The sequence below is a fragment of the Parus major genome, chromosome 5 (assembly GCF_001522545.3).
Source record: "Parus major isolate Abel chromosome 5, Parus_major1.1, whole genome shotgun sequence".
NCBI lineage: Eukaryota > Metazoa > Chordata > Aves > Passeriformes > Paridae > Parus > Parus major.
The window spans coordinates 4,171,417-4,197,140 of NC_031774.1; the positions used below are offsets into that span (position 1 = coordinate 4,171,417).

Genomic DNA, 25,724 nt, shown 5'->3' on the forward strand with positions numbered 1-25,724 from the left:
CAGCGGTGACAATCCAGGCCTCTCACAACCAAGGCAACACATTTAGGCCACACAGTCTGTTAGAACTGGTAGCAATACCATGATCCAGACCTACAGAATCTTCACTTAGCAAATGCTTGACACAGGACTTAAGACCAATGGAAAAAAATAAATAAAATTCCTCAGACTGGCACAAAATACTGATTTTTTTTTTTAGAATCACAGAGAGAAATCAGATTTAGTCTAGAGCACAGCAATTTTTCACTGTTATTCCTGAATACATTATGTGAAAGGACTTAGTTCCCAAAGCCATGTACTTACAATAGTTAGGACCACCTCCTCCAAAGAGATTCCGTTGTCAAATTCAACCTTTTCAGGTATTCTGCTTATATCTTCTAAAGAGTAAAATAAATCATTCCAAGCAAATAAGCAAGAACATTTTATTGTGACACTTGCAGCTTTACCTTTCTCAAGTAATACAGAGTTCTCCCAAATGTCTTCTCCAGCCAATTTAAATACTCCATCTACATCTGCATCACTAGTTTATAAAATTTCTCTAAGACCTGCATATTTTCAACTCATTTAACACAAAAACAGAAGCAAAAGAACAAACTCTTGAAAACATAAAAGAGTTGCATTGTGGCACATTTATTCCTTAGTAGAAAGTAAGTAAAACCTCCCTACTGACCTTTACTCCAAGTGAGGAAAAAGAGAAATATCCACAGCTCTTTGTCCCATCTGGCAGGATTTTAAGATCCATCTATGCTTGTATAATCACAGAACAAAGTTTTAGCCACACTGAAGCACCTAAGGAGATTGAATGTTCCATAGTTTTTACATGCATTCTGTCCTTGGTGTGCTGACTACAGGACAGAGATTCTGCGAGCCTACAGTGGTTTCAAACTAAAAATACACCGTAAGCCAACTTAGAGAAACATCCATTAGAAACTAATAGAAAGAATCACAAGAAGATCTCACAACAGTTTGCTAAAACATTAAGGTTCTTTAAATCACAGTTTTGAAATATAAAAATTCTATTTCCCCTGTAACTGAGATATATTTACATGAAGGTTTTTAAAATACGGTCTGTAACTCCGCTCTAATCGCTGTCATCTGAGCCCCCTTCAGAGCCCTCATCATTGGATGCCTCTGGTTCAGACTCGTTCCCAGAAGCTCTGGCAGAGCCCTCGTGGTCAGAGCCTCTCTCGGAGTCTCTGTCGGACTCGGCGCTGCGCGAAGCTGGGCGCGATTCGTTCTCGGAGCCGCCGGAGCCGCGGCTCCTCCCCGACTGCACGGACTCATTGTCCGACTGCTCCGACTCCGAGCGCCGCCTCTTCCTCGGGGACCTGTCACTGTCAGACTCCTCCTCGGATGCGCGGGCGCTGGACCTGCGGGGACTGCCTGCCTCGCTGCCAGACTTGTTCCTGTTATCGGAGTCGCTGTCGGAAACAATGCGTTTGCTGTGCTGCTGCTCCCCTTCCTCAGAATCGCTGTTGCTGTTTCTCGTGTGCCTGTGGGGAAAAGCAGAGGGGAAAGATGGTATTAAAAGGTGATCCCTTTAGCTGATAAATAAAGCAAGACACCAGGATTTGGGTAATGCTAGTGTTAGAAGAATGAGTGGAATTAATTTGTACTGGGAAGGGATGCTGTGAGTACAATGAAAAACTTCTCATTATCTTTATGTTATCTCATTAACACTGCATTTTCTCTTGAAGGCATGCATCGAAACCCTAAGTTCACACAAAGTTAATTAAGGTTCTTACCCATCATCAGCAATTTTGAGTTTGTCCTCATCAGAAGAATCATCACTTGATGAAATGATGGCTTTTGATTTGATCTTTCCTTTCATTGAAGGAGGCAGACGTTCTGGTTTGGGCTGTATAGGGGGAAAACAAAGGGCTGCTTGTTCATGTGGCACACAGCCCAAATGAACAAACACATTCAGAAAACCAGACATGCTTTTAAAAATTTTTCCATTTACTATCACTTAATTCTAGATGGCTTTGGAAATATCCTCTTCATCCTTGAAGCAGCAATAGCAACAGGAGAGGAGGATAAAAATAAGCTCTAAGGCCAGTTGGCTTCAAGGGGTTTTTCTGTAATTTTCAACACTAATAAATCTCTCTTGACCAGGGTAATGCTGAGCTCCAAATGCATATTTAGAGAGTGATGCAGTTATTCAGGGTTTAACTTACAGCCTTCTTCTTCTCTGCTTTGGGTGGACGCCGCTTTTTAGGCCGCGGGCCGTTTTCGTGTTCTTCATCATCGCTCCCCTCTTCTGCCTTCGGAGGTCTTGAACAGAAGAAACACATTTTATATGACATAAAGCATAATATTGCAAAAACCATACAAAAATACCAGTCTCAAGAAATGTCCAGTTCATCAAGTGTTACTCCTACTTCTTTTGCAGTGGTTGTTTAAGTCTCATAATGTGTAATGTCTTAAGTAAAAAATAACCATGTGACCTCTTGGTAAGAGCTTGTTTTTAAACTGTTAGAAACGACTGCAGAGAAATTACTTAAAAGCTCAGGGGAGTCTAATGTTGAATTAACATGAAATAATAATAAATTAATTAAAATATCAGCTACCTCCTCCTCTTCTTCTTCTTTCTCTCACCCTCCTCTTCTTCCCCATCCTGTTCACTGCCACTGCCCTTCCTCTTCTTTTTCTTTCTAGAGATGGGCAGATCTTCATCACTGTCATCGTTGACAAACTCATCAAACTCCCCTGCTCCTTTTTTGGAACGCTGTAAGGAACACAGACAACACAACCTATTATTCACATCTCAGTTACAAAGCTACCAGGAAACATTTCAAAATGGAAATTCAGCTGAACATGTTCTGGAAGAGGTGACAATACAGACCTTCTAGAGACTATGGCAAAGTTGGCACAAGATGGGTATGATTTAGAAACTGGCTCTGAATAGGCACATAATAAAATAATCTGTGATGTTAACAAATGAATGCATTTTAGTGATGCCACCACGCTCACAACTTTTAAGTATTAGCTTCCAGTCTTGATGTTTTAGTATTAAACCTGTGCAATTTTACTCAGGATAGCCTAGGAGCTTGAAATTAAAAGCCCATGCTCCTGCAAGAAACCATATATCAAAAAGGGAAAACTAAGGAGGTTTAAAAGGAAAAAAAAACAACAAAAAAACAACCAAAAAAAAGAGATTAAAAAATGTTGTTCTACCCTGCCTCCACCGCCACCACGCTTTTTCTCCTTTGATCCTTCTACTTCACCAGTGAACATCAGAATATTCTTGGTCTTCTCCACATATTGAGCCCTTTGTTCCAGAAGTTTCTTCTGCTCTTCTTTTTCTCTCAGACGCTTCTCTTCCTGAAACACCAAGACAGCAATCCATTACCACTGTTTTTGCACCACTGTGGTGATTATAATACCAAGCACAGAAATTATTTGCTGTCAGGAGACTGGAAAATTGCTTTTTGATGCTCTGTGTCACCGCTGAAGGTGCACACGGCAAAAAAAAGTTTTTTGTACAAGAAGTTTTCTACAAAAAAGCTCACAGTAGAATAGACAAAAATCTGATGGCAGAACTTCTGTCACATCTATTTTATTTCATTATACAATTAAGTATTTCTGAGGTTATGGGGAAGAAAGAGCATCAACTGTTAGCTGTAATATTTTCAGCTAGAACTTACTATGACTAAGAAAAACAGCTACTGGGTACCACCCCAGAGCAGCAGGGGCACACATACTGTCAGTGTGTACATTTATAAAATGCTATTGCATTGAATTTAGTGGAATGAAACCTGTTCTTTAAGCAGTTTCTGGCGAAGCAGCTCCTTCTCCTGCTCCTGCTTGGCACGCAGCTCCCTCTCCTCCTCATCCTGCTTGCGTGCCCGAGCCACGTGATACTGGGCCTGGCTCAGTAAGTCAGAGCATTGCCTGCAAAATCCAAGGGTCTTAGGTAAGGTAAGGTGGCAAACACAAAGAGAAATGCTTTTATAAAGTGTGTGCATCACAACATAACATTCATATCCCCAGTGAAGTAAAAAAACAGCTACTTGAAATAGCGCAAAGAAGAGCAGCGCAGATTTTTGAGTAAATTAAAGCATTTCGAGTAAGCTAATTTATCTTCAATGTATCATTTGAAAACATATTGCTTTACACTTCAAACTCAGCCAATTCATATACAGAAAACCCACACATGAACATAAAAAGAATTGTGCCAACCAATTTGGAGAGCTCCAGAAGTATGGTTAATAAGAACTGTATTTAATCACAACAGCCTAACAAACCTAATCAGAAAGGTAGGGCAAAATTCAAGCTTAAAAAGCCCAACAGTGTGTGAGACTTAAGGCTGCATAAAGTGTCCAAGTTACATGAAACATTAAAGCAAAGTGCTTCCACCACCTTCTTAGGTGATGCCAAAATGACATTTCTTTTAATTGAACTTTTCCTCTCTGCACAAGGTGCTTCAATGATGCCCATTCAGAGGTACAGTGCAGGGTGGCCAACACGTGGTACTTGTATGGGGCTATGGAAATCTTACAACAATGTGCAGAAACACAGGAAAAGAATTAAATAGTAGTAGTGATCCTGCACTTGTATTTCTTCTGTTCTGACAAACTGACAGTTGAAATTTTGGAATCTAGTTTTAATACAAAAAAAAATAAATATAACCCACAACAAAAATATTCCACTTAGAATCTGAATGAAGGATTTGTTTATGGGTTGTTTTTTGTTGTTGTTGTTTTGTTTTTTTTTTTTACCTGGCTTCTGTAGCAGCAAGTGCCAAGTCAAATCTCATCTTATCACCTACTTTACTCAAGTAACTGAAATACCTGGAAGAAATCACAAGAAACCAAAGTAAGCAAATATGACATTATTTACATATTTATTGCAATTTTGCCTTAAAACAAAGCATTTACTCCTGAATTACAAACCTGTAAAACTCAACAGATGAGGAAATCTTGCCCATTTCCTCTGTGCCAACACCTTTTAATATGGCACCTTTTAGCAGATAAAAAGTAAATTCAGAGTTCTCCAAATTTAAAGCATTCTAAAACCACTCTGGAGAGGAAAAGTTCTAAAGAGAGTTCTGAGATTTTATTTGCTGGCTCCTACCACGAAGTACATTGCTGACCCCAACAGACTGATTCCTTATCTGTCACATATTACATGCTTGAATTCAGCATATGAGAAGGAAGGAAAACTTGTTTTTCAAAATTCCTTTCAGAACAGCCTTCTTGACCTAGTGGACAGGTCCTTGAGAATACAACAAACTTCCAAGTAGATCAGTAAGCTGTGATGATCAGTGCTTTCAAAGTTTCTCCAATCTAAAAGAAAATTACTTCTAACTTTCAAGATTGCCACAGTTTCTTCCTATATACCCTCAGACACATTTGAAATGAAATGGTTTTGTGCTAGACTCAAATTCTTGGGTATATAAGTATAATAATTCCTTGCTTGAGTCTGGACCATGAAGAGTATTTTTGAAAAATTTTAGTTAATAGGCAAAAATAAATTAATGCAATTTCTGCAAGACAACAAATAACAAGCTTCTCATTAAATTTAAGTCAGAACTTCTATCTTCAATATAACAGCAGAGCTAGGAATGCACAAATCATGCACCAGCTACACCTAGGAGCAGGATAAATGGTTGAAAGCTGTTCAAGGATGGTGACAACTGGATCAGATTAATCACATTGGTGCCTGCACAAAATTTTATATTATTGTTTTTTAAACAGAATTAAAATATCTCAAATGAACTTGAGAAACTGCTTCTATTCTTTAACTGTGACAGTACTTGGGCTTTACTTGCCAAAAGGAGAGTGAGATTAGTTTTAAGGGACTGCCAGTCATTAATTATGCTTATGTAAGATAAACAGATTGGCTTTTAAGCCTTCTAGTTTGCTTTGAAAGAAGTCATAAAATAGTATTCATGTTGTAGAATAATTGTCAACATCTTTCCAACTGTGCATTCCTGGGAATAAGGACATCTTGGTCACAGCAGTAACAAAACTCTGAGAAACACATAGTGGTACCTGGTCAAACAAAACCAGTTCTGAAATAAAATCTGAACACACAGTTTTGTTGGGCCCAATGTTTTGTTTTCCTACTAGAAACTCTAGAATTACACAGTGCTTTGTAGAAGATGATTGCTCTTCTAACCAGATTTGTGGTCAATACTGCAAGTATACAGAAAGGGGACAACAAAATAGATTATAAAGATTAGAAAAAAAATAATCTTTACCTGTGGGCGAGCTCCAGTTCTTTCACAGCATTAAGAACTTCCTTCAGATTGCTTTTTTCATCTTTCAGGACAGAGGTAGCAAGTCTTTGCAGCACTAAAGCCACATTAAACATGAGGACTGTGTCACTTGGAGCCACATGCCTGGCCTGGAAAAAAACCAAGTTTTTAAGATAAGCTAAACATGATACAGAAATGACATACAGAGAATAAACACCATGATTCCAACCCTTGACTACCAAACTTAGAGAAACACACACATCAACTAACAGCAATTTTATTCTATGATCTATGATGTTCTAGATCCATACCTTTAACAAAGTTTGTTTGCATTCCTGTAATTTGCCACATTTAAACAGTGCCCGGGCCAAATATAACAACACTTCAGTGTTTTGATGCTTATAGAACTTTCTGAGGCAGTTTTCATACTGAAATAAAAGAAAAAAAAAATCAAAGTAAGAGGTGACAGTGATTTTGGTTAGCTAACTCCAGCAAGTTTCTAGTCCTAAAAAGTATTACTGCTAATATGCCTTTTGTTTTTTAAAAAAGTGTGTTATGCTACATGGGTGACTCCTTTTCACTGATCAGAACATTCTCTCTCTTATTCCACTGCAAGTACCTGCTTTTCTTTCTAGAAACTGTCTGCAGCCCAGAAGGCTCTGTAGGTCTTAAATAAAAAAAAAAAATACTTTTTAAAGTACTATTTACTGCAACAAATATTCTTCACAGTTTGGGGGTAGGAAATAATCTATTTTCTTTATTCATATCAGATATTTTACCAATTGAAATATATCTAATATAGTAATTCCATATATCTGATTATTTAGTTAAAGAAAAAAAAAAAAAAAAAGAAATTCAGATAACATCAAATTTGTTCTGTCCACCCAGCTGAGGAACTTGACCATGCCAAAGGGTATCAGTTTTTCTAAAGTGTAAAAGATGACTTGCTACTGTAACTTTTGTGGGTCTAGAATTAAAGGCTTAAAAGATACCAAACTCTGCAATTTTCAGTAAAAAGCACCTTCTGTTTTACATACTCTTTTCTCAAGGAACCCTTCACCCTTCTCTAAGCCTCCAAAATAGGAAGGAATACAAAGTAAGTTTTATTTGCAGCTCAAGTACAGAAAAACTGCCCTCAACTGTAACACCTGAGGTTGTTACTCTTGGATCTCACTGTGTTGTGAGCACCCAATTTTCACTCACCTTCAGCATCAGAGATTTTGTGTTTAACTCAAGCCTGCTCAGATTTGTATGCTTTAGGGTAGAGAAGTCAGTAGGATAATTACTGTGGCTGCAATAAGCTGGGCTGGTGAATTCAATTTGTCTCCCTTTGAGTTCAATATCATGTATTCACACTGTGACTGCATAGCAGAACCCAGGGAACAATAAAATACTTCAGTAAATACACACATTTCTAATAACAACTTTTCTTAAATAACTTAGCAAATGAGTAAAATATATTTTTCTCCTACATTGATAGGTGATAGTGATACCCACTTCCCCACTGCAATTCAATTTTGTCAATAAAAATATAGACAAAATGCTAAAAGAACAGCAGACCCCATTCAAGCACAACAGACTGAACGTGACTGTGTTGCCAAAGCTTGCTAACAATAGTTCACTGGAGGACAGTGACTACTGAGCTCCTGATCATGTAAGAAAGGCCCAGTAACATTTCTTTATAAAGCATCACAAAAAGCTTCAGAATAGCTCTGAATGAAGTGTTTTTGAGCCTCAATAAGGACTCAAATGACACAAGTCTGTTCTTAATTTCTGTCCTGTTCAACATATGCTGTGTTTTCAAGCTTATTTGTATGCTTTTCATCAGTTAGTTGATGAATTAAGTCAATTTACTCAGAATAAGTTGACACTTTAACGTTCACTTGCTTGAGTAGGTCAGGTCAAACTATATGACCTGAATAGATTTCTTCCAACATTAATTATTTTGTGATTTTAACTGTGATGTGTGAAATTACAGCCCAGTCATCTTTTAAGACAACTCTTAAAGTATTCATGTGGTCATTTACAAGAACAAAAATAGGAATTGTTGCTATTTAAAAGAAAACATCAGCAACAAATTGTATTTATTCACTTTGGAAACATCTGAATGTAAATCACATACAGTAACTACACTGACTGAAACCCCTCTGACTAGTAATTTATTCCACAACCAAAATTCTAACCCTGGTACCAAAAAAAGTGTAAAAGTTGATAGGTGCTTCCTTACCCCTGGCTCACATTTGGTAGTCTGTTACTAAATCTTAAGTTACTGTTACTAAATCTAGATTTGAGAGCTAAGGGCTTGTTAGAAATGGGACTTGTTAAAACGCTGCTCAGAAACTTTCCCAGCTGCCCTGAAAACAGGGAGATATCTAGAAGTGATCTAAGCCAAGACAGGAGGTAGTTCAATGTGGAGATGTTACCATCTGCACAGCACTGATGTACTGTTTCTGCTCTACGTAGATATGTGCCAAATTCAGCCACACATCGCTGATATCTGCTGTGGCCTCTCTCACTTGGGCAAAAACATCACGAGCTTCACGGAAATATCCTTTATGTGCCAAGACAGCTCCTGAGGGGAGAGGAATATGGACAGTGTGAGCTTCCAGGTTTATGCACTGTGCACTCCTACCACAGAAAATTCAATACTGCCTCAATAAAGTGCCCCTTCAAAAACTGACATAGCTTCCATTTTCTGGGCTCCAATCTACAGAACTTGGGCCCTGGAAAAACAATTTTCTATTAAAGCATGAAATTTAAAAATATGATCACCTCTGAAGGAAAACTAGAGTCTGATATTCACCTATGCCATTAGCAGCATACAAATTCTTTGGGTCATTTCTGAGGACTTGCTTGTAGATGGCTAAAGCGCGGTCTTGGTGACGTTTCTCCTGCAGAAAGAAATGCCCCAATTCATCACTCACTTCTACAGTGGGGTATTAAAAGATCTATCCAGAGGTTTTATGAACTAGAAGATGCCAAACAGACATCAAAAGGGGCTCTGAATAGCTAACAACACACAAAAAAATAAACCAACAAACCCACACACGGCAGAGAGATGCCCATTACCTTTTCTCTGTCTCTTGTGGGTTGATGGAGAGTCTGCAACCAGACGTTGCCAAGAGCCAGCATGGAATAAGTATCATTTTGTGTGGAGGGCTGCTTCAATATTCTTTCAAATTTCTTCTGTCCTGGACCCCACTCTTGTTTAGCCAAATGAAGATTTCCAATCAGAGACCAGGCATCTGGATGATCCTAAATGAAAATTCACTCTAAGTTACAAAAGCACTCTTTTCCTTTGCAAGGGTTCTTTTCCAAGTATAAAGTGTTACTCTTCTTAAATGTAACTCCATATTCAAAACAACCCCAAACAAAACACAGAGAGCAGATCTGGCAGCTCTCTCTTCTTCCCCTAGTTTATGTGAAAAAACAAAATAAAAACACAAAAAGAGGAAAATTAAACTTCAAGTTAACTTATTATTTAGAGTGTTTCAATGTTAAACACTTATAGGGTTACAAACCTGATTTATTTGAAGTGCTTCTTTAAACCAATCAGAAGCCTCATAAAAATTGCCTTTATCCCTGGCCATAGCTCCCAAGCGCAAGTAGCCTGAAAATAAAATTAGGAAATAAAATGAAAATCAGGGAACAGGTTAAAGTCATCTTGAACAAAGAAAATATTGTCCATGCATGAATTTCAAAAGCAGTCTTTCAATCAGCTAAGGACAGCAAACACTGAGACATCTTTCATGTTCTCTTCACAAGAAATATGATGTGAAGAGGAACTTGCACCCATGATGGCCATATAAAAACTGCAGGTTTTGAATAGTTAAAGTATTGTAAATGTGTTAAATTGGCTTCATAAGTTAAAGACAACTGAAAAACCACAAAAAAAATAAGGATCCATCAGTTACATAGTTCTCCTCCCTACTCTTTAAATAGCTCTCCCATCTCCACAAGCTTTGGGAAGGGTATTGGAGGTGACAGTGGAAAACAAGCAGGGAAAAGGCTACAAATGGGGCATCAAGTGTGCTGCAGCTTGGTCAGCCCCAAAACTACTACTCTGTGAAAACTACTACTACTGTGAAAACAAGGGAAGACAGACATAAGGAGAGCAGAAGACACTGTCAACCTGAAGATTTTTAGTATTCTAAGGACGACTGTAGAACTGAAATATCAAATGTTTCTTACAATCAACATAATTCGGATGTTCTCTCAAAATGTTTTTATAGAGCTTTTCCGCTTCATGAAATTCACACATGGCCTCGTAGAGCCTGGCAAGGTTGTAGGATGTTGTCACAGAGATGGCATTGTAGTAATGCTCATCATGCTCAGCCTCTGCTTTCGCACGATCCAATGACGCCAGGAAGTATTTCTGAAGTACAGAAAGAGGAATGAAGCACTCCAGAATATCCTCAAAGAAAAGCTTCCATGTGATCAAGGAACACCATTCAGACTGTGAGTAACTGCATACCTTTGCTTCTCCCAGGTTTCCCAGCCTGAAGTGCAGGGCACCCACATTATTCAAGATCTCTGGAGGGACATCAGCCTGTACTTTCTCCTGCAGAATGCGTGTGGCTGTTCCATAGGCTGACAGAGCGCCCTTTGGAAAGAAACAGAAAGTAGATGAAAGAAAGAAGAGAAAGAGCTCTACATGCTCTTATGAAAAGCACACACATAATTCACCAAGTGTGTATTAATAATACCTGTATATCAGTCTGTTCTAGAATTTGGGCTAGCTCAATCCATGCCTCTACATCATCAGGATATTGTTCCGTGACTTTCTTTAAATGCCCCTGAAAAAAAGCAGAAGGTAATTATGCCACTTCAAAGACACACAGCCTATTTTAAAAAATGGAAATAAAAGGAAGAATGAATGCATTAACCTTAACATTAGAAAGATATACCATACTGCAGAAGCAAAGATCCTGAACATCTCCACAGTAATAAATCTCCATTAGTTTCCTTCCTTCATTTTACTATTCCTCTGTAGAACAGAACACCTGCTTCAAGTCTTAGAGAAGCAAAGGCTACTATACCAACATGAAAAGCTAGAGAAAAGTCTAACATTTCTTGCATTTATCTACCCAACATCAGATTTAAAATACCTTTCATTTAAAAAAAAAAGAAGCATCAGTGTCCTTCCAGACAAGCCAAGCCAAGCCAAGCCAAGCCAGCTGCTTTCTGGAAATCACCACCTGATTTGCTGTCTTCAGGAAACCCTGAGCTAAATTCCCATCTTCAGAGAATTGCATGTGTGTATATACATATATATATATATATATATANAAAAAAAAAAAAAAAAAGAAATTCAGATAACATCAAATTTGTTCTGTCCACCCAGCTGAGGAACTTGACCATGCCAAAGGGTATCAGTTTTTCTAAAGTGTAAAAGATGACTTGCTACTGTAACTTTTGTGGGTCTAGAATTAAAGGCTTAAAAGATACCAAACTCTGCAATTTTCAGTAAAAAGCACCTTCTGTTTTACATACTCTTTTCTCAAGGAACCCTTCACCCTTCTCTAAGCCTCCAAAATAGGAAGGAATACAAAGTAAGTTTTATTTGCAGCTCAAGTACAGAAAAACTGCCCTCAACTGTAACACCTGAGGTTGTTACTCTTGGATCTCACTGTGTTGTGAGCACCCAATTTTCACTCACCTTCAGCATCAGAGATTTTGTGTTTAACTCAAGCCTGCTCAGATTTGTATGCTTTAGGGTAGAGAAGTCAGTAGGATAATTACTGTGGCTGCAATAAGCTGGGCTGGTGAATTCAATTTGTCTCCCTTTGAGTTCAATATCATGTATTCACACTGTGACTGCATAGCAGAACCCAGGGAACAATAAAATACTTCAGTAAATACACACATTTCTAATAACAACTTTTCTTAAATAACTTAGCAAATGAGTAAAATATATTTTTCTCCTACATTGATAGGTGATAGTGATACCCACTTCCCCACTGCAATTCAATTTTGTCAATAAAAATATAGACAAAATGCTAAAAGAACAGCAGACCCCATTCAAGCACAACAGACTGAACGTGACTGTGTTGCCAAAGCTTGCTAACAATAGTTCACTGGAGGACAGTGACTACTGAGCTCCTGATCATGTAAGAAAGGCCCAGTAACATTTCTTTATAAAGCATCACAAAAAGCTTCAGAATAGCTCTGAATGAAGTGTTTTTGAGCCTCAATAAGGACTCAAATGACACAAGTCTGTTCTTAATTTCTGTCCTGTTCAACATATGCTGTGTTTTCAAGCTTATTTGTATGCTTTTCATCAGTTAGTTGATGAATTAAGTCAATTTACTCAGAATAAGTTGACACTTTAACGTTCACTTGCTTGAGTAGGTCAGGTCAAACTATATGACCTGAATAGATTTCTTCCAACATTAATTATTTTGTGATTTTAACTGTGATGTGTGAAATTACAGCCCAGTCATCTTTTAAGACAACTCTTAAAGTATTCATGTGGTCATTTACAAGAACAAAAATAGGAATTGTTGCTATTTAAAAGAAAACATCAGCAACAAATTGTATTTATTCACTTTGGAAACATCTGAATGTAAATCACATACAGTAACTACACTGACTGAAACCCCTCTGACTAGTAATTTATTCCACAACCAAAATTCTAACCCTGGTACCAAAAAAAGTGTAAAAGTTGATAGGTGCTTCCTTACCCCTGGCTCACATTTGGTAGTCTGTTACTAAATCTTAAGTTACTGTTACTAAATCTAGATTTGAGAGCTAAGGGCTTGTTAGAAATGGGACTTGTTAAAACGCTGCTCAGAAACTTTCCCAGCTGCCCTGAAAACAGGGAGATATCTAGAAGTGATCTAAGCCAAGACAGGAGGTAGTTCAATGTGGAGATGTTACCATCTGCACAGCACTGATGTACTGTTTCTGCTCTACGTAGATATGTGCCAAATTCAGCCACACATCGCTGATATCTGCTGTGGCCTCTCTCACTTGGGCAAAAACATCACGAGCTTCACGGAAATATCCTTTATGTGCCAAGACAGCTCCTGAGGGGAGAGGAATATGGACAGTGTGAGCTTCCAGGTTTATGCACTGTGCACTCCTACCACAGAAAATTCAATACTGCCTCAATAAAGTGCCCCTTCAAAAACTGACATAGCTTCCATTTTCTGGGCTCCAATCTACAGAACTTGGGCCCTGGAAAAACAATTTTCTATTAAAGCATGAAATTTAAAAATATGATCACCTCTGAAGGAAAACTAGAGTCTGATATTCACCTATGCCATTAGCAGCATACAAATTCTTTGGGTCATTTCTGAGGACTTGCTTGTAGATGGCTAAAGCGCGGTCTTGGTGACGTTTCTCCTGCAGAAAGAAATGCCCCAATTCATCACTCACTTCTACAGTGGGGTATTAAAAGATCTATCCAGAGGTTTTATGAACTAGAAGATGCCAAACAGACATCAAAAGGGGCTCTGAATAGCTAACAACACACAAAAAAATAAACCAACAAACCCACACACGGCAGAGAGATGCCCATTACCTTTTCTCTGTCTCTTGTGGGTTGATGGAGAGTCTGCAACCAGACGTTGCCAAGAGCCAGCATGGAATAAGTATCATTTTGTGTGGAGGGCTGCTTCAATATTCTTTCAAATTTCTTCTGTCCTGGACCCCACTCTTGTTTAGCCAAATGAAGATTTCCAATCAGAGACCAGGCATCTGGATGATCCTAAATGAAAATTCACTCTAAGTTACAAAAGCACTCTTTTCCTTTGCAAGGGTTCTTTTCCAAGTATAAAGTGTTACTCTTCTTAAATGTAACTCCATATTCAAAACAACCCCAAACAAAACACAGAGAGCAGATCTGGCAGCTCTCTCTTCTTCCCCTAGTTTATGTGAAAAAACAAAATAAAAACACAAAAAGAGGAAAATTAAACTTCAAGTTAACTTATTATTTAGAGTGTTTCAATGTTAAACACTTATAGGGTTACAAACCTGATTTATTTGAAGTGCTTCTTTAAACCAATCAGAAGCCTCATAAAAATTGCCTTTATCCCTGGCCATAGCTCCCAAGCGCAAGTAGCCTGAAAATAAAATTAGGAAATAAAATGAAAATCAGGGAACAGGTTAAAGTCATCTTGAACAAAGAAAATATTGTCCATGCATGAATTTCAAAAGCAGTCTTTCAATCAGCTAAGGACAGCAAACACTGAGACATCTTTCATGTTCTCTTCACAAGAAATATGATGTGAAGAGGAACTTGCACCCATGATGGCCATATAAAAACTGCAGGTTTTGAATAGTTAAAGTATTGTAAATGTGTTAAATTGGCTTCATAAGTTAAAGACAACTGAAAAACCACAAAAAAAATAAGGATCCATCAGTTACATAGTTCTCCTCCCTACTCTTTAAATAGCTCTCCCATCTCCACAAGCTTTGGGAAGGGTATTGGAGGTGACAGTGGAAAACAAGCAGGGAAAAGGCTACAAATGGGGCATCAAGTGTGCTGCAGCTTGGTCAGCCCCAAAACTACTGTGAAAACAAGGGAAGACAGACATAAGGAGAGCAGAAGACACTGTCAACCTGAAGATTTTTAGTATTCTAAGGACGACTGTAGAACTGAAATATCAAATGTTTCTTACAATCAACATAATTCGGATGTTCTCTCAAAATGTTTTTATAGAGCTTTTCCGCTTCATGAAATTCACACATGGCCTCGTAGAGCCTGGCAAGGTTGTAGGATGTTGTCACAGAGATGGCATTGTAGTAATGCTCATCATGCTCAGCCTCTGCTTTCGCACGATCCAGTGACGCCAGGAAGTATTTCTGAAGTACAGAAAGAGGAATGAAGCACTCCAGAATATCCTCAAAGAAAAGCTTCCATGTGATCAAGGAACACCATTCAGACTGTGAGTAACTGCATACCTTTGCTTCTCCCAGGTTTCCCAGCCTGAAGTGCAGGGCACCCACATTATTCAAGATCTCTGGAGGGACATCAGCCTGTACTTTCTCCTGCAGAATGCGTGTGGCTGTTCCATAGGCTGACAGAGCGCCCTTTGGAAAGAAACAGAAAGTAGATGAAAGAAAGAAGAGAAAGAGCTCTACATGCTCTTATGAAAAGCACACACATAATTCACCAAGTGTGTATTAATAATACCTGTATATCAGTCTGTTCTAGAATTTGGGCTAGCTCAATCCATGCCTCTACATCATCAGGATATTGTTCCGTGACTTTCTTTAAATGCCCCTGAAAAAAAGCAGAAGGTAATTATGCCACTTCAAAGACACACAGCCTATTTTAAAAAATGGAAATAAAAGGAAGAATGAATGCATTAACCTTAACATTAGAAAGATATACCATACTGCAGAAGCAAAGATCCTGAACATCTCCACAGTAATAAATCTCCATTAGTTTCCTTCCTTCATTTTACTATTCCTCTGTAGAACAGAACACCTGCTTCAAGTCTTAGAGAAGCAAAGGCTACTATACCAACATGAAAAGCTAGAGAAAAGTCTAACATTTCTTGCATTTATCTACCCAACATCAGATTTAAAATACCTTTCATTTAAAAAAAAAAAGAAGCATCAGTGTCCTTCCAGACAAGCCAAGCCAAGCCAAGCCAAGCCAGCTGCTTTCTGGAAATCACCACCTGATTTGCTGTCTTCAGGAAACCCTGAGCTAAATTCCCATCTTCAGAGAATTGCATGTGTGTGTATATATATATATATATATATATATATATGTATATGTGCAAAGAATTCTGCCCTTTTTATGTACTAAATAGGAACATGAGGCTGGGGCTTCTCTAAATTCATGGATGTGCTTTACCTAGAGACCAGTGTAGTCCCAGTTCTGTCCAGAAGTTGTGACTCTTCACAGACAGAAAGATCCCTCATGACAGGCCATATGACATATTCCAGATCTACAGCCACCTAACCCTGAGTTTCATCCTGCTTAAGGAACAATCTGATTTCAAGTCTGATTTCCAAGTTCTACTCTTGCATGTAAACACATAATGCTGGCAGAACAAAAGCTCACCTTTGCAATATCCCGTTTCTCCTGGTCTTCTGAAGCTGCATAAAGAGATCCAAGGATTTTCATTGTCTCATAATTGTTAGGGTAGGCTTTCAAGACTTTTTCAAAGCATTGTGAAGCATTCTCTTTGTCCCCTCGATAAATGTACATTTGACCCAATCCAAAAAATGGAAGTACGAAAGAAGATGAGGCAAACTGAGTGGCCTGGTAATAATACTGGAAAGCTTGATCATAATCTTCCTAATTAAAAGGAATTAAATGGAGAACAGTCAGTGTTTTTAAAGGCAACCTTTGCACAAACTTTTAAACAGAGACTTTTTAAAAAGCTCAAAGGGGACTTTAAAAACTGCCCTACCTGCACGTGAAAAGACCTCGCCAGCTGGTAACAGCTCTCTGCCTGCATCGCTTCCACTTCTGTGTTATGGAAAGCATGAAGAGCCAAGTGTTGCACTTTACCATAGTCCTGACAAAAAAAAAATAAAAAAAGAAGTTAAATTAAATTTGGAAGTCTTCACTTTATTTATGGTCAAGTGATTTCATGATTTAAACATCACTGGAAAATATAACAAAGCACTGACTAAGTAATAATAGATTTAGTTTTAGCCATTACTATTCTTTTCTCTATTTTGTGTTTTAAAGTATGTAAGAGTGAGGAGGTGAAAAAACAAACCAAGAGAAACCCCAACCAACCAAAAAAACCAATCCCAAACATCAAAACCCCAAAACCCCTTCAGGCTTGATTTTGATTTAAGTAAGTGAACTTTTTCTTGGTTTCCTTGAGAAAGGTTTACACAAAATTCAGGCCAAAAACCTCACATCTGTTCATCCAGATTAACAGATTAGATGCCTGATTAAATGTGTTTGAATCTAACACCAGAATTCAGAGGTTATCAAGCATTTAACTGTAGAATTTCAGTGATTTCTTACCTTCTTGAAAAAGAAGTGATTAGCCAAGTGATTCAACACCATTGGATTACTGGGATCAATTGTGTAAGCCCTAGAGAGGAGTTGAACACCATTCTTGATGGAATCAGCCTAAATGAAACATTGACAGGTATCAGCAGCACCTCAATGTTTGTATCTTATCACCATCTTCAAAACTATTTTTCAGTCTAGGCTGCTCAGGATTTCTGACAACACCATACTGAGCTCACAAAAAAAAAGTAAATTCAGCTACCAGCCTTTCTTCCTGCAGCATACAGGAAAATGGGAAATGAAGCTATCAAACAGGGATGGAAGAAAGCAGAGCAGGACTTTCTAGGGAAAAAAAAAAAAAAATCCAAAAGACTTAGTCTTGATGTCCTTTGACATGTCACCCTCACAACCTGAAAGCCTTCCTTCTGTTCCTTTTACTGTTCAGTGTCCCCAGTGCCTGTTTTGTTTAGGTTTCAATGTTTTACTCAATCATTCAACAGTAGAAATGTTCAAATTCTAAACAACAACTTTAGATCTCGTTTTAAAGTCACAAGTTTGAGGTGTTTACATAGGAATATCACTGCATCAACTTACTCTTTTCTAAAGAAACTTTACAACTTAAAGAAAGCTTCCCACGGGTAAAAATGTGACTTACCTACAAGTTCAAATCCACAACTGATAAAATAATTGCTTTTTATTTACGACAACCATGAAAACTGTATCACAAGCATGTCAGCTTAATCTGGACTTATTTCTGAACAGAAACACCAAAAATGCTATATCAACAAATTGTTTAACTGCTGTGCTTTACTTTTTAATTATGATGAGCAGAAAGCTGTCTTATTGAACAGATTAGGTTTTAAGAGGTTAAAACGTAACTTGAAGACAGCTAAAAAATCAATTTCAGTTTGAACAGGAGCAATCTTTCCAAACCTAGCATAACAATACACCTGGATAAGGAGATATTGAATCATTCCTGCCTTCATTTTCAAAGGCAAATGTGGTTTATAATCACACTGTGCATTTGGCCAAGTTCTCCAATAACTTGAGTCTCATGTGCAACTTCAATCAAATCCAATAGATGGGTAGAGGTCCCAAAGCTCTAAGTGCTTTCATTTAAGAAAAGCAGATCAGACAGACGTGAATGAGAGCACAGTGTGATCTCAACCCTGATCTGACATTGTAACATCTTCTAGGAGGAAGAAACACTAGAAATACCTAAGCACAAAAAATATACCAATTATTTTGATACTCAGAGAGAATCTTTTTCCCCAGAGTGTTCTCCCTTCCCTCTGTTAACTCTTCAGTGTTACACTAACTTTTACTACAAATTTGTGAGAACATTGTGAGGTAACACACAGATGATGTATTTCTTAGAAAGAACACAAAACATCTTTGAGCAGCTCAGCTTTAAATCACAGCTTTTTGAATCTTCAGGTGTGTGGCCTCATCCCTTGACTTCAGTCAAAAGATGTTCAGGAAAAGCAAGAGAAATATACCAAGTATCATCGATTTCTCATCTGTGGAATTTATTAAAATTTGACTTTAAAGTATTTTTGGGTCTCTCTGTAGTTTTATGAAAATAACCTTTTATGCCCACTTTATTTATTTTTTTTTTTAGTTTTTTTCATGGAAGTATTAACAGGTTTTTCTTTTCTCCCACCAAGTAGTAAACCAAGAAATTCTCAGACATTCTGTGCTAACAAAAGACCTTTCTAGGGAGCTATAGAAAGCAGCACATTAAATTTTAGCTACATACAATTATGTAACAATATTTATTTTTTAAAAAACACTTAAGGGTCTCATCATCCAGTGATAATATCTATGATGGTTAATCCATGCTAAGGAAGTTATGATCCTAAGCTATATTTGCATGTATTTTTCTAGCAATACAATACCTAGAAAGGTGGATCACCATTTATTTGTGCTTTTATCTGCTCAGTTACAATCTCTTCTTGCCTACTCTTTGGTTTACCACGCAGCATGCACACCTGAATGTAACTTTGAAACTTGTTTGAACATTTGTTCTTAACTCCTAGTCTTCTAAAAAATTTTTTCTAACCTCCTGGGAATATGTCTTTTACCTTGACCTTCCTTCACATATCTCATTAAGGATTTTTATTATTTTGAATGAAACAGTTAACTTAGCACTGTTTTTCTGCACTTAACTCTTCTATAGATAACAGAACTGAACATTTTTAACAATAGAAGAAAGCTGCTCACATCACAAGCACCTATCTATAATTCATTCAACAGCAGCACAGACCTCAAATTATTCAACCATAAAAGTTATTACCCATTTTAAAACACGACTATCTTTGAAAAGATAAAAAATTTGCCTTTTTTTAGACAAAAGAAAGTAAACTGAGCATGGATTCCTGCTAAGTCAGACTCACCTCCTTATTATTGAGTTCCAGAACAGCCAGTCCAACCAAGGCCCCAACACACTTGGAATTCAGCTCCAGAGCCCTGCTGAAGGCCAAGCGAGCTTTTTCCAGCTTGTTCAGTTTCACGAAGCAGTGGCCCATTCCCAACCGAACCTCGGCTAGAGAACAACATGTCAGTATCCCAAAGTTTCAACTTTATGCCTTTTTTTTTTCACAGCCTGGAGTGAAAGTAGAATTTTTCATAGTTTCTTAAAGCCTGTAAAGCCATCTAACAATTTGCTGTTTTTCAAGGCAGCAGCCCATATCTGGCTGACCTCAAAATGAACTTGAATATATTAGTAAGACTTTCTTTCTTCATAAACCTCAGAACACTGATCTATCTCCCACAGACTCCAATGCCAAACAAATAAAAAATTACTTTTATGGGAATGTATTAAAAAATAATAGAGAAAAGCATTAAAAATTTGCCAGATGGAAGGGTTGGATGTTTCTTAGGCAAGTTAAGTTCACCCCAAACTAGCAGGTCTTCAGAAAACACAGATGAATAAACAAGTTAGCTGGCACTTCTCAAATGATCAACTGATTCACATGCTGTTTATCATCCTCTAGCTTCCATGACCAAGTACAGATGGACTAATACAGAAAATTCATATCATATTGCTCTTTCAGACTGCTTGTGATCTAAGGGTACAGAGACTTTATAAACAGCAGTTTCAAACCTGTGTCTGTTAGAAAAAGGGGAGCAAAGGAAAGACATTTGTTGTAAAGTAAGGCTTTTGTAGCAATCATTCTTAGGGTAAAGCAGAGCACAGAACACACATCAACTTTGCAATAAACCTTTTCTCAGACAGGTTTTGGCAAAGCCTGTCACATCTCTCAAGAGACTTTAAAGTATTTATGATCCTAATGTAAATACCTTGAATTAATGTATCTAAATCCCATGTATCACTTTTACAGCCATTAAAAATCACTTTCCCAGATTTTTGCATAAAAAAATAATACAAGACCAGAAAAACTCACATCATGCACTATATAAGTAGAATTTTGCTTTTCATATCTTGTTTCATTATTGTTATGTCATTTCTGAAGCCTTATTCCACGAGCTTTCAGAGAAAGAAATTCTGCAAGAGTCTTGAATAATTCCCTCCCTCCCCATACAACTTTAACTTCTCTTACATGCAATTCTCATTTTTCAATACCTCTTGAAAGGGTAATACTTCATAAAAAATAGTAGTATTTTCCTAAACACAACTTCCTTCTCTAACATTTAAGAACTAGGTCAAGTCAATGAATGCCTAAATCCCTCTATAAGGAGAGCTGGGGTTCTTTTACAGATACAGACCACAAAAATGCCCTCTGAATTTGAATTAGGAAGACCTGAGTTAGTTCACAAGCAGAGCAAATACCTCCAGTAGCAACTACTTTCTGTCTCACCTGGGCAGCCTGGATTGGTACGCAGTGCTTTCTTGTAGTAGGCAAGGGCTCCTCTATAATCCTTCTTGTTGAAAGAAATGCATGCCTTACCTGTTAGAACATACCAGGAATAAAACCAAAATTATAAACCTCCAAGCATTATTTGGTTAACTTGTGCTGTGCCCATTTTCAAAAGTTACAGTTAAAATCTAACAGAAAATTCAGACTTTTATTGCACTTGATGATATCAAGTATATGAAAAAAGCATGAAAACACATTAAATTTACATTTTCATATTTTTCTGCAGAAACTTAATTCCATACTGGTCCAGAGGAAAGACATGTACTAAGACTAGTGAACAACTTAAATTACAAGTGTTACAGTCTGTTGACCCCTCACTAGTGGTAACTTCACCCTTAACAGAGTGTCCAACTTTACTGCCACCATCAGGGAAGCATAAATAGCTGAACTGGATGCATGTCCATGGGTCTCAGAAGATGCCAGTTAGCACTGCATTCTTCCTAGCTCTTCCACCTATGTGTACTTCACAGATTTGAATTAGTCTCTGCTATGTGTGTCTTGATCACATTCTCTCTACACACACCCTCTGAAGCATGTAATTCTTTCTGAAACTCAGCCAGAGAGACCAGGTTCTTAAAAATATCCATAAACTCATACCAAGTAGGGCAGGAATATTATTTGGAGACTGGTTGAGCACGAAGTGGAACTGTGCATCAGCTTGGTCCATCTTATCACCTTCAAGCAGGCAAAAGCAGGCTCTTCCCAATAAGTGATTCTAGACAAGGAAAATAATTTGAAATACATTTATCTTTGTAAAATATGAAGTTTGGACTATGTGAAAGATTAACTGCCTTATAATGCTTTTTACAATTAAATTATTTCTCTTGCATTTGTCAAGCAAGAGAATACCAATCCTTCCTTCACAACCTCTAGAGTTGACTGAAGTAGCTCTCTCAGGTGTGCCAAGCTAGAGTGAATTATTCCTGGTGGCACCACACACATTTTAGATACAAGTTTTGCTTAGATGTGACTTTAAAGCCTGAGCAGCTTCTATCTTCCTTCTAGTGAATCAATACTTGTTTTCTTTACAATCATTAATTTACAAAAATGTTTTTTTGATCAGGTATTGTTTTTACCTGATCGTACATGATGATTTTGTCAGCCATAGTGTACAGCAGGGTGGCCTGGGTGATGAGCTCCTTCTTGTTGTCTTTGTTCTTCTCCTTCCGAGCCTGCTGGACATAGTAGGCTGCCAGAGTGTCCAGACATGTCATCTGATCTTTCTCGTGGTCTCTGTAGTCCAGGTTGCCATCGATGCGGGCAGCTTCCAGCAGCTTCACAAAGTCTTCTGTTTTGCCTTGCTTGTAGTACTCCAGCTACAAAACACAGTTTTAACAGACAACGCCACCCCAGTGAGCACACGACATGTCAAGCTAATGCTTTAGATATCACACAGACTCTTTTTCCAGGATGTAGAAATAAAGCAGAAATAAATGTAGGCATGATCAGAAAAAGGTGTTCTGATAATGCCAAATATTTTTCTGTCCTAGAATCATTGAATAGCCAGGGATGGAAGGGACCTTGAAGATAATCTCGTTTCAACCCCCCTGCCATGGGCAGGGACTCTTTCCACCAGGCCAGGTTGCTCAAAGTCCCATCCAACCTGCCCTTGAACACTTCCAGGGATGGAGTATCCACAGCCTCTAAAGGCAAACTGTGCCAGTGTCTCACCACCTTAAAACACAAGTTTTTGAGCTATTTTTAAGTGAATAAAACACTGGTCTTCCTCTGAACTTCTTTGACAATTGGACATTTAACCATTCTTTCCACAGTATAGAGATTGCCCACTCCTTTTTTATGAGGAATGTAATCAAAGGCACAAACCAGGAAAACTATAGATTGAGGGAAAAAAAAACCATAGAGAGCAACCCTCAAAAAGCATTGTTTCAGGAAAAAGAGATGAAATTAAAATCCTAATATGCATATGTCAATCAGAAACATCTGGCCTAGAATCAATGACTGAATGACCCCCATAAAGTTCCTGTTCAGAACTCAGTTATCACTGGTCATAAGAGTATGGAAATTATGATTTGATTATGTGAATACACATTTTGTATCTATACTGACCGCTAGGGCAATCCATATGTGCAGCTGGGTGTGTTCCTGTTTCAGTATACTTATAACTTCATCACCCTCAGGCAACTGATCGAAGTCAAGCTCGATAACCTAGGACCAAACAACACAGATCATCTTTTCACAAAGCATTAAAAACATCATCTGTCATTGAGCTCAAAAGAAACTGGACCTGTCAGAGCACAAAACATAAATAATTATTTGTGTTTAAACAAGGTCATGGATGAAGAAAGGAGAGATAATACATTGCATTCTGTACAAGATAAAACCAATGGTCTCTCTTTAGAGAAAAGACAAACCAATGTTTGGGATACAAGTGAGGGAGAATAAGCAGAGAACCTAATTCAGCTTCTTTCACTATGGCTTCATGCTCAGAATCAGCTAATAATCAACTTGACTGCACATTGCTGACTTGCTAAAACTTTTCCTACAGGTAATACAGAGATCTAGCTCAGAGACAAAATCTTCCAAGTCACCCAGTGTCAGAAAATCAATACCTAAGACTTAGATTCCTGAAATTTTGTAAAGTCATCTTTATGCCCTTAAGACACTATTGAACCAGCTAAATTTCTGAACATTCACAACTGTAGATGTGACCAAAAAATGACATCAAGAACTTTTCATCATTCAGGCATTGTTTTGTGAGTACTAGTCTCCCATGTTGATCTAATCTTCTGACACTATAAAATGAGGAAAAAGGAACAGGTATACCCCAGATGGGATATTTAGAACACAATTTAACTGCTTGTTAGTTCACCTTACTCAGCCATCTTGCCTTTAATAATTAGTCATCTGCGTTACAAGTTAATTTTACAGCAAGAAAGAAGTGCAGTTGTTGCACCTTGATTACCAGTGCTGGGACTCCTCTGTAGGCTGAATTAGAGCAATCCACTTTATAAAGGCTTATAGTTTTGACTATACAAGACTTTAGAGTACCAGTAAAAATATTTCTGCTTAACTTCTGCTCATTTTAGTTTTGAGTTTGTCTTGCATAGTACCTCCTGTTTGACAGATAATGGCCCTCATCCAGCAACTAAAATAGTTATGAATGAGAAATAGGTATTACCAACACAGCAAATAAAAATGGAAGTAAAAAAAGAGCAGGGGTGAGTGGAGGGGCATTTTATTGCATTCCCTAGTGATTAATTTAGAACTTTGGGATCCAAGTAGACCTAGCCTGAAGAGCAGCACCAAGATCACAACTCATGTTGACAGCTCCAACAGAAATTTCTGTCACAGAAGAAAAAGCCCCTGAACATGTAAACTCTGTAGAACAAAGTAAACTTGTAAGACTTAAAACCTCAATGGCAGCCACCTAGAAATTTGTTTCTGTATATATTTTTGTGCATATATGAATGTCTGTGTGTTAACGTATGTATGTATACATGTATGCATATACGTATGTGTGTGTATATAGAAGAGGAGGGATACAGGTGGTCACAGAGAATATTCTTCAACCTGTAAGCATTATGTTCCTTAGTTATCTTACACTGTTAATTTACTTACTTAGCTACACTATTAATTTAGTATCTGCAATGGAATGATTTAACGTCAAACTCTGTTATACGCTGTACACTTCCACATACTTCTGAACTTTCTAACCTTGGCTTGCGACAGTGTACCTTAAATAAAGAAAAGTTAAGTAAGTTCTTATCCCCACGGCGAAATAACTTTAGAGTGGGTCCTCTGCCCTGCCTGTGCCTATGGACTGCTTGAGGAGCACCAAAAAGCCCTGACACACCAGAGCGCGGCGAGAATGTGGCCGGACCCACACCTGTGACCCCGGCACGGGGGCTGCGAGCGACACTCGCACCCAGCACAAGCACGGGCGGCAGCGGCGACCGCCCGCTCCCCGGCACGGATCGCCCTCTCTGCCCCTCCCCGCCGCCTCCCTGCCCTTCCCTGACTCGCCTCGTCGGTGTCCCGGAGAGGGATCTCGATGGAGCCCCGCGACATCTTGGCGACAGCGCTGCCGGAGCCGCCGCTCGCCGGGCCGGGGCCGCCGCGCGCACTTCCCCTCACAGCAGCGCCCGACCCGGACGTGCTCGGAGCGGGCCCGCCCCTGGGGCGGTCTGAGGGCGGGCTCACTGCTGCTCGGTCGGATACGCATCACACACCAACTCCAAAGTACATATATATATATTACATATATATGCACCTATGGAACACCGAAAGGCAGCGCTGGGTGTCTGTGTGTACGCAATCCCAGTGGTGAATCGAGGAGATTTACCTGGCTGCTCCCTGGGCTTTGGAGCACGGCTCCCTCAGGCGGCGCCTCCCCTCAAGGCATCTCAAAATCGCCAACAGGTTTCCAAATAAACTCATTAAAACGTGCAGATTTCCCCCATTTCGTGGGGAAGCAACGGGTAAATCTAAATTGATAATACCCGACTAGGTCAGCTGGTGGAATACTTTTGATGCGTATTTTTTTTTTTTTTTTTTTTTTTTTTTTTTTTTTACTATATTCCAGTTAGGTGAGTGTTTTTAATGACAAAAAGGGAATCTGGTAACATTGGAGCCCGGTCTGTGTGAGGGACTCAGCCACACCAAGTTGCAAAGTAAAGAAGGAATTACACAATTGGGCTCCTAAATTGTGTTTTTCTAATTATGACAGCTGATGCATTGTGTATTTGGATCA

At 38.4% G+C, this 25,724-nt stretch overlaps 1 protein-coding gene across 1 annotated transcript; it reads right to left on the reverse strand.

The window, feature by feature from the left end:
* Positions 1-405: 405 nt before the first annotated feature.
* On the reverse strand, positions 406-25,123 carry CTR9 (CTR9 homolog, Paf1/RNA polymerase II complex component). The gene is made up of 25 exons (XM_015630511.3): positions 24,998-25,123; positions 23,081-23,179; positions 22,090-22,329; positions 21,611-21,728; positions 20,954-21,043; positions 19,529-19,677; positions 17,145-17,252; positions 16,573-16,680; positions 16,221-16,457; positions 15,339-15,428; positions 15,107-15,235; positions 14,824-15,007; positions 14,177-14,265; positions 13,725-13,910; positions 13,459-13,546; positions 13,079-13,227; positions 6,511-6,627; positions 6,203-6,348; positions 4,719-4,790; positions 3,756-3,891; positions 3,175-3,321; positions 2,568-2,725; positions 2,175-2,271; positions 1,743-1,855; positions 406-1,490 (listed from the first exon to the last, which is right to left on the reverse strand). Exons 1-25 carry the CDS (start codon positions 25,040-25,042, stop codon positions 1,079-1,081), a joined length of 3,507 nt encoding a protein of 1,168 aa, XP_015485997.1. The 5' UTR covers positions 25,043-25,123; the 3' UTR covers positions 406-1,078.
* Positions 25,124-25,724: the final 601 nt, after the last annotated feature.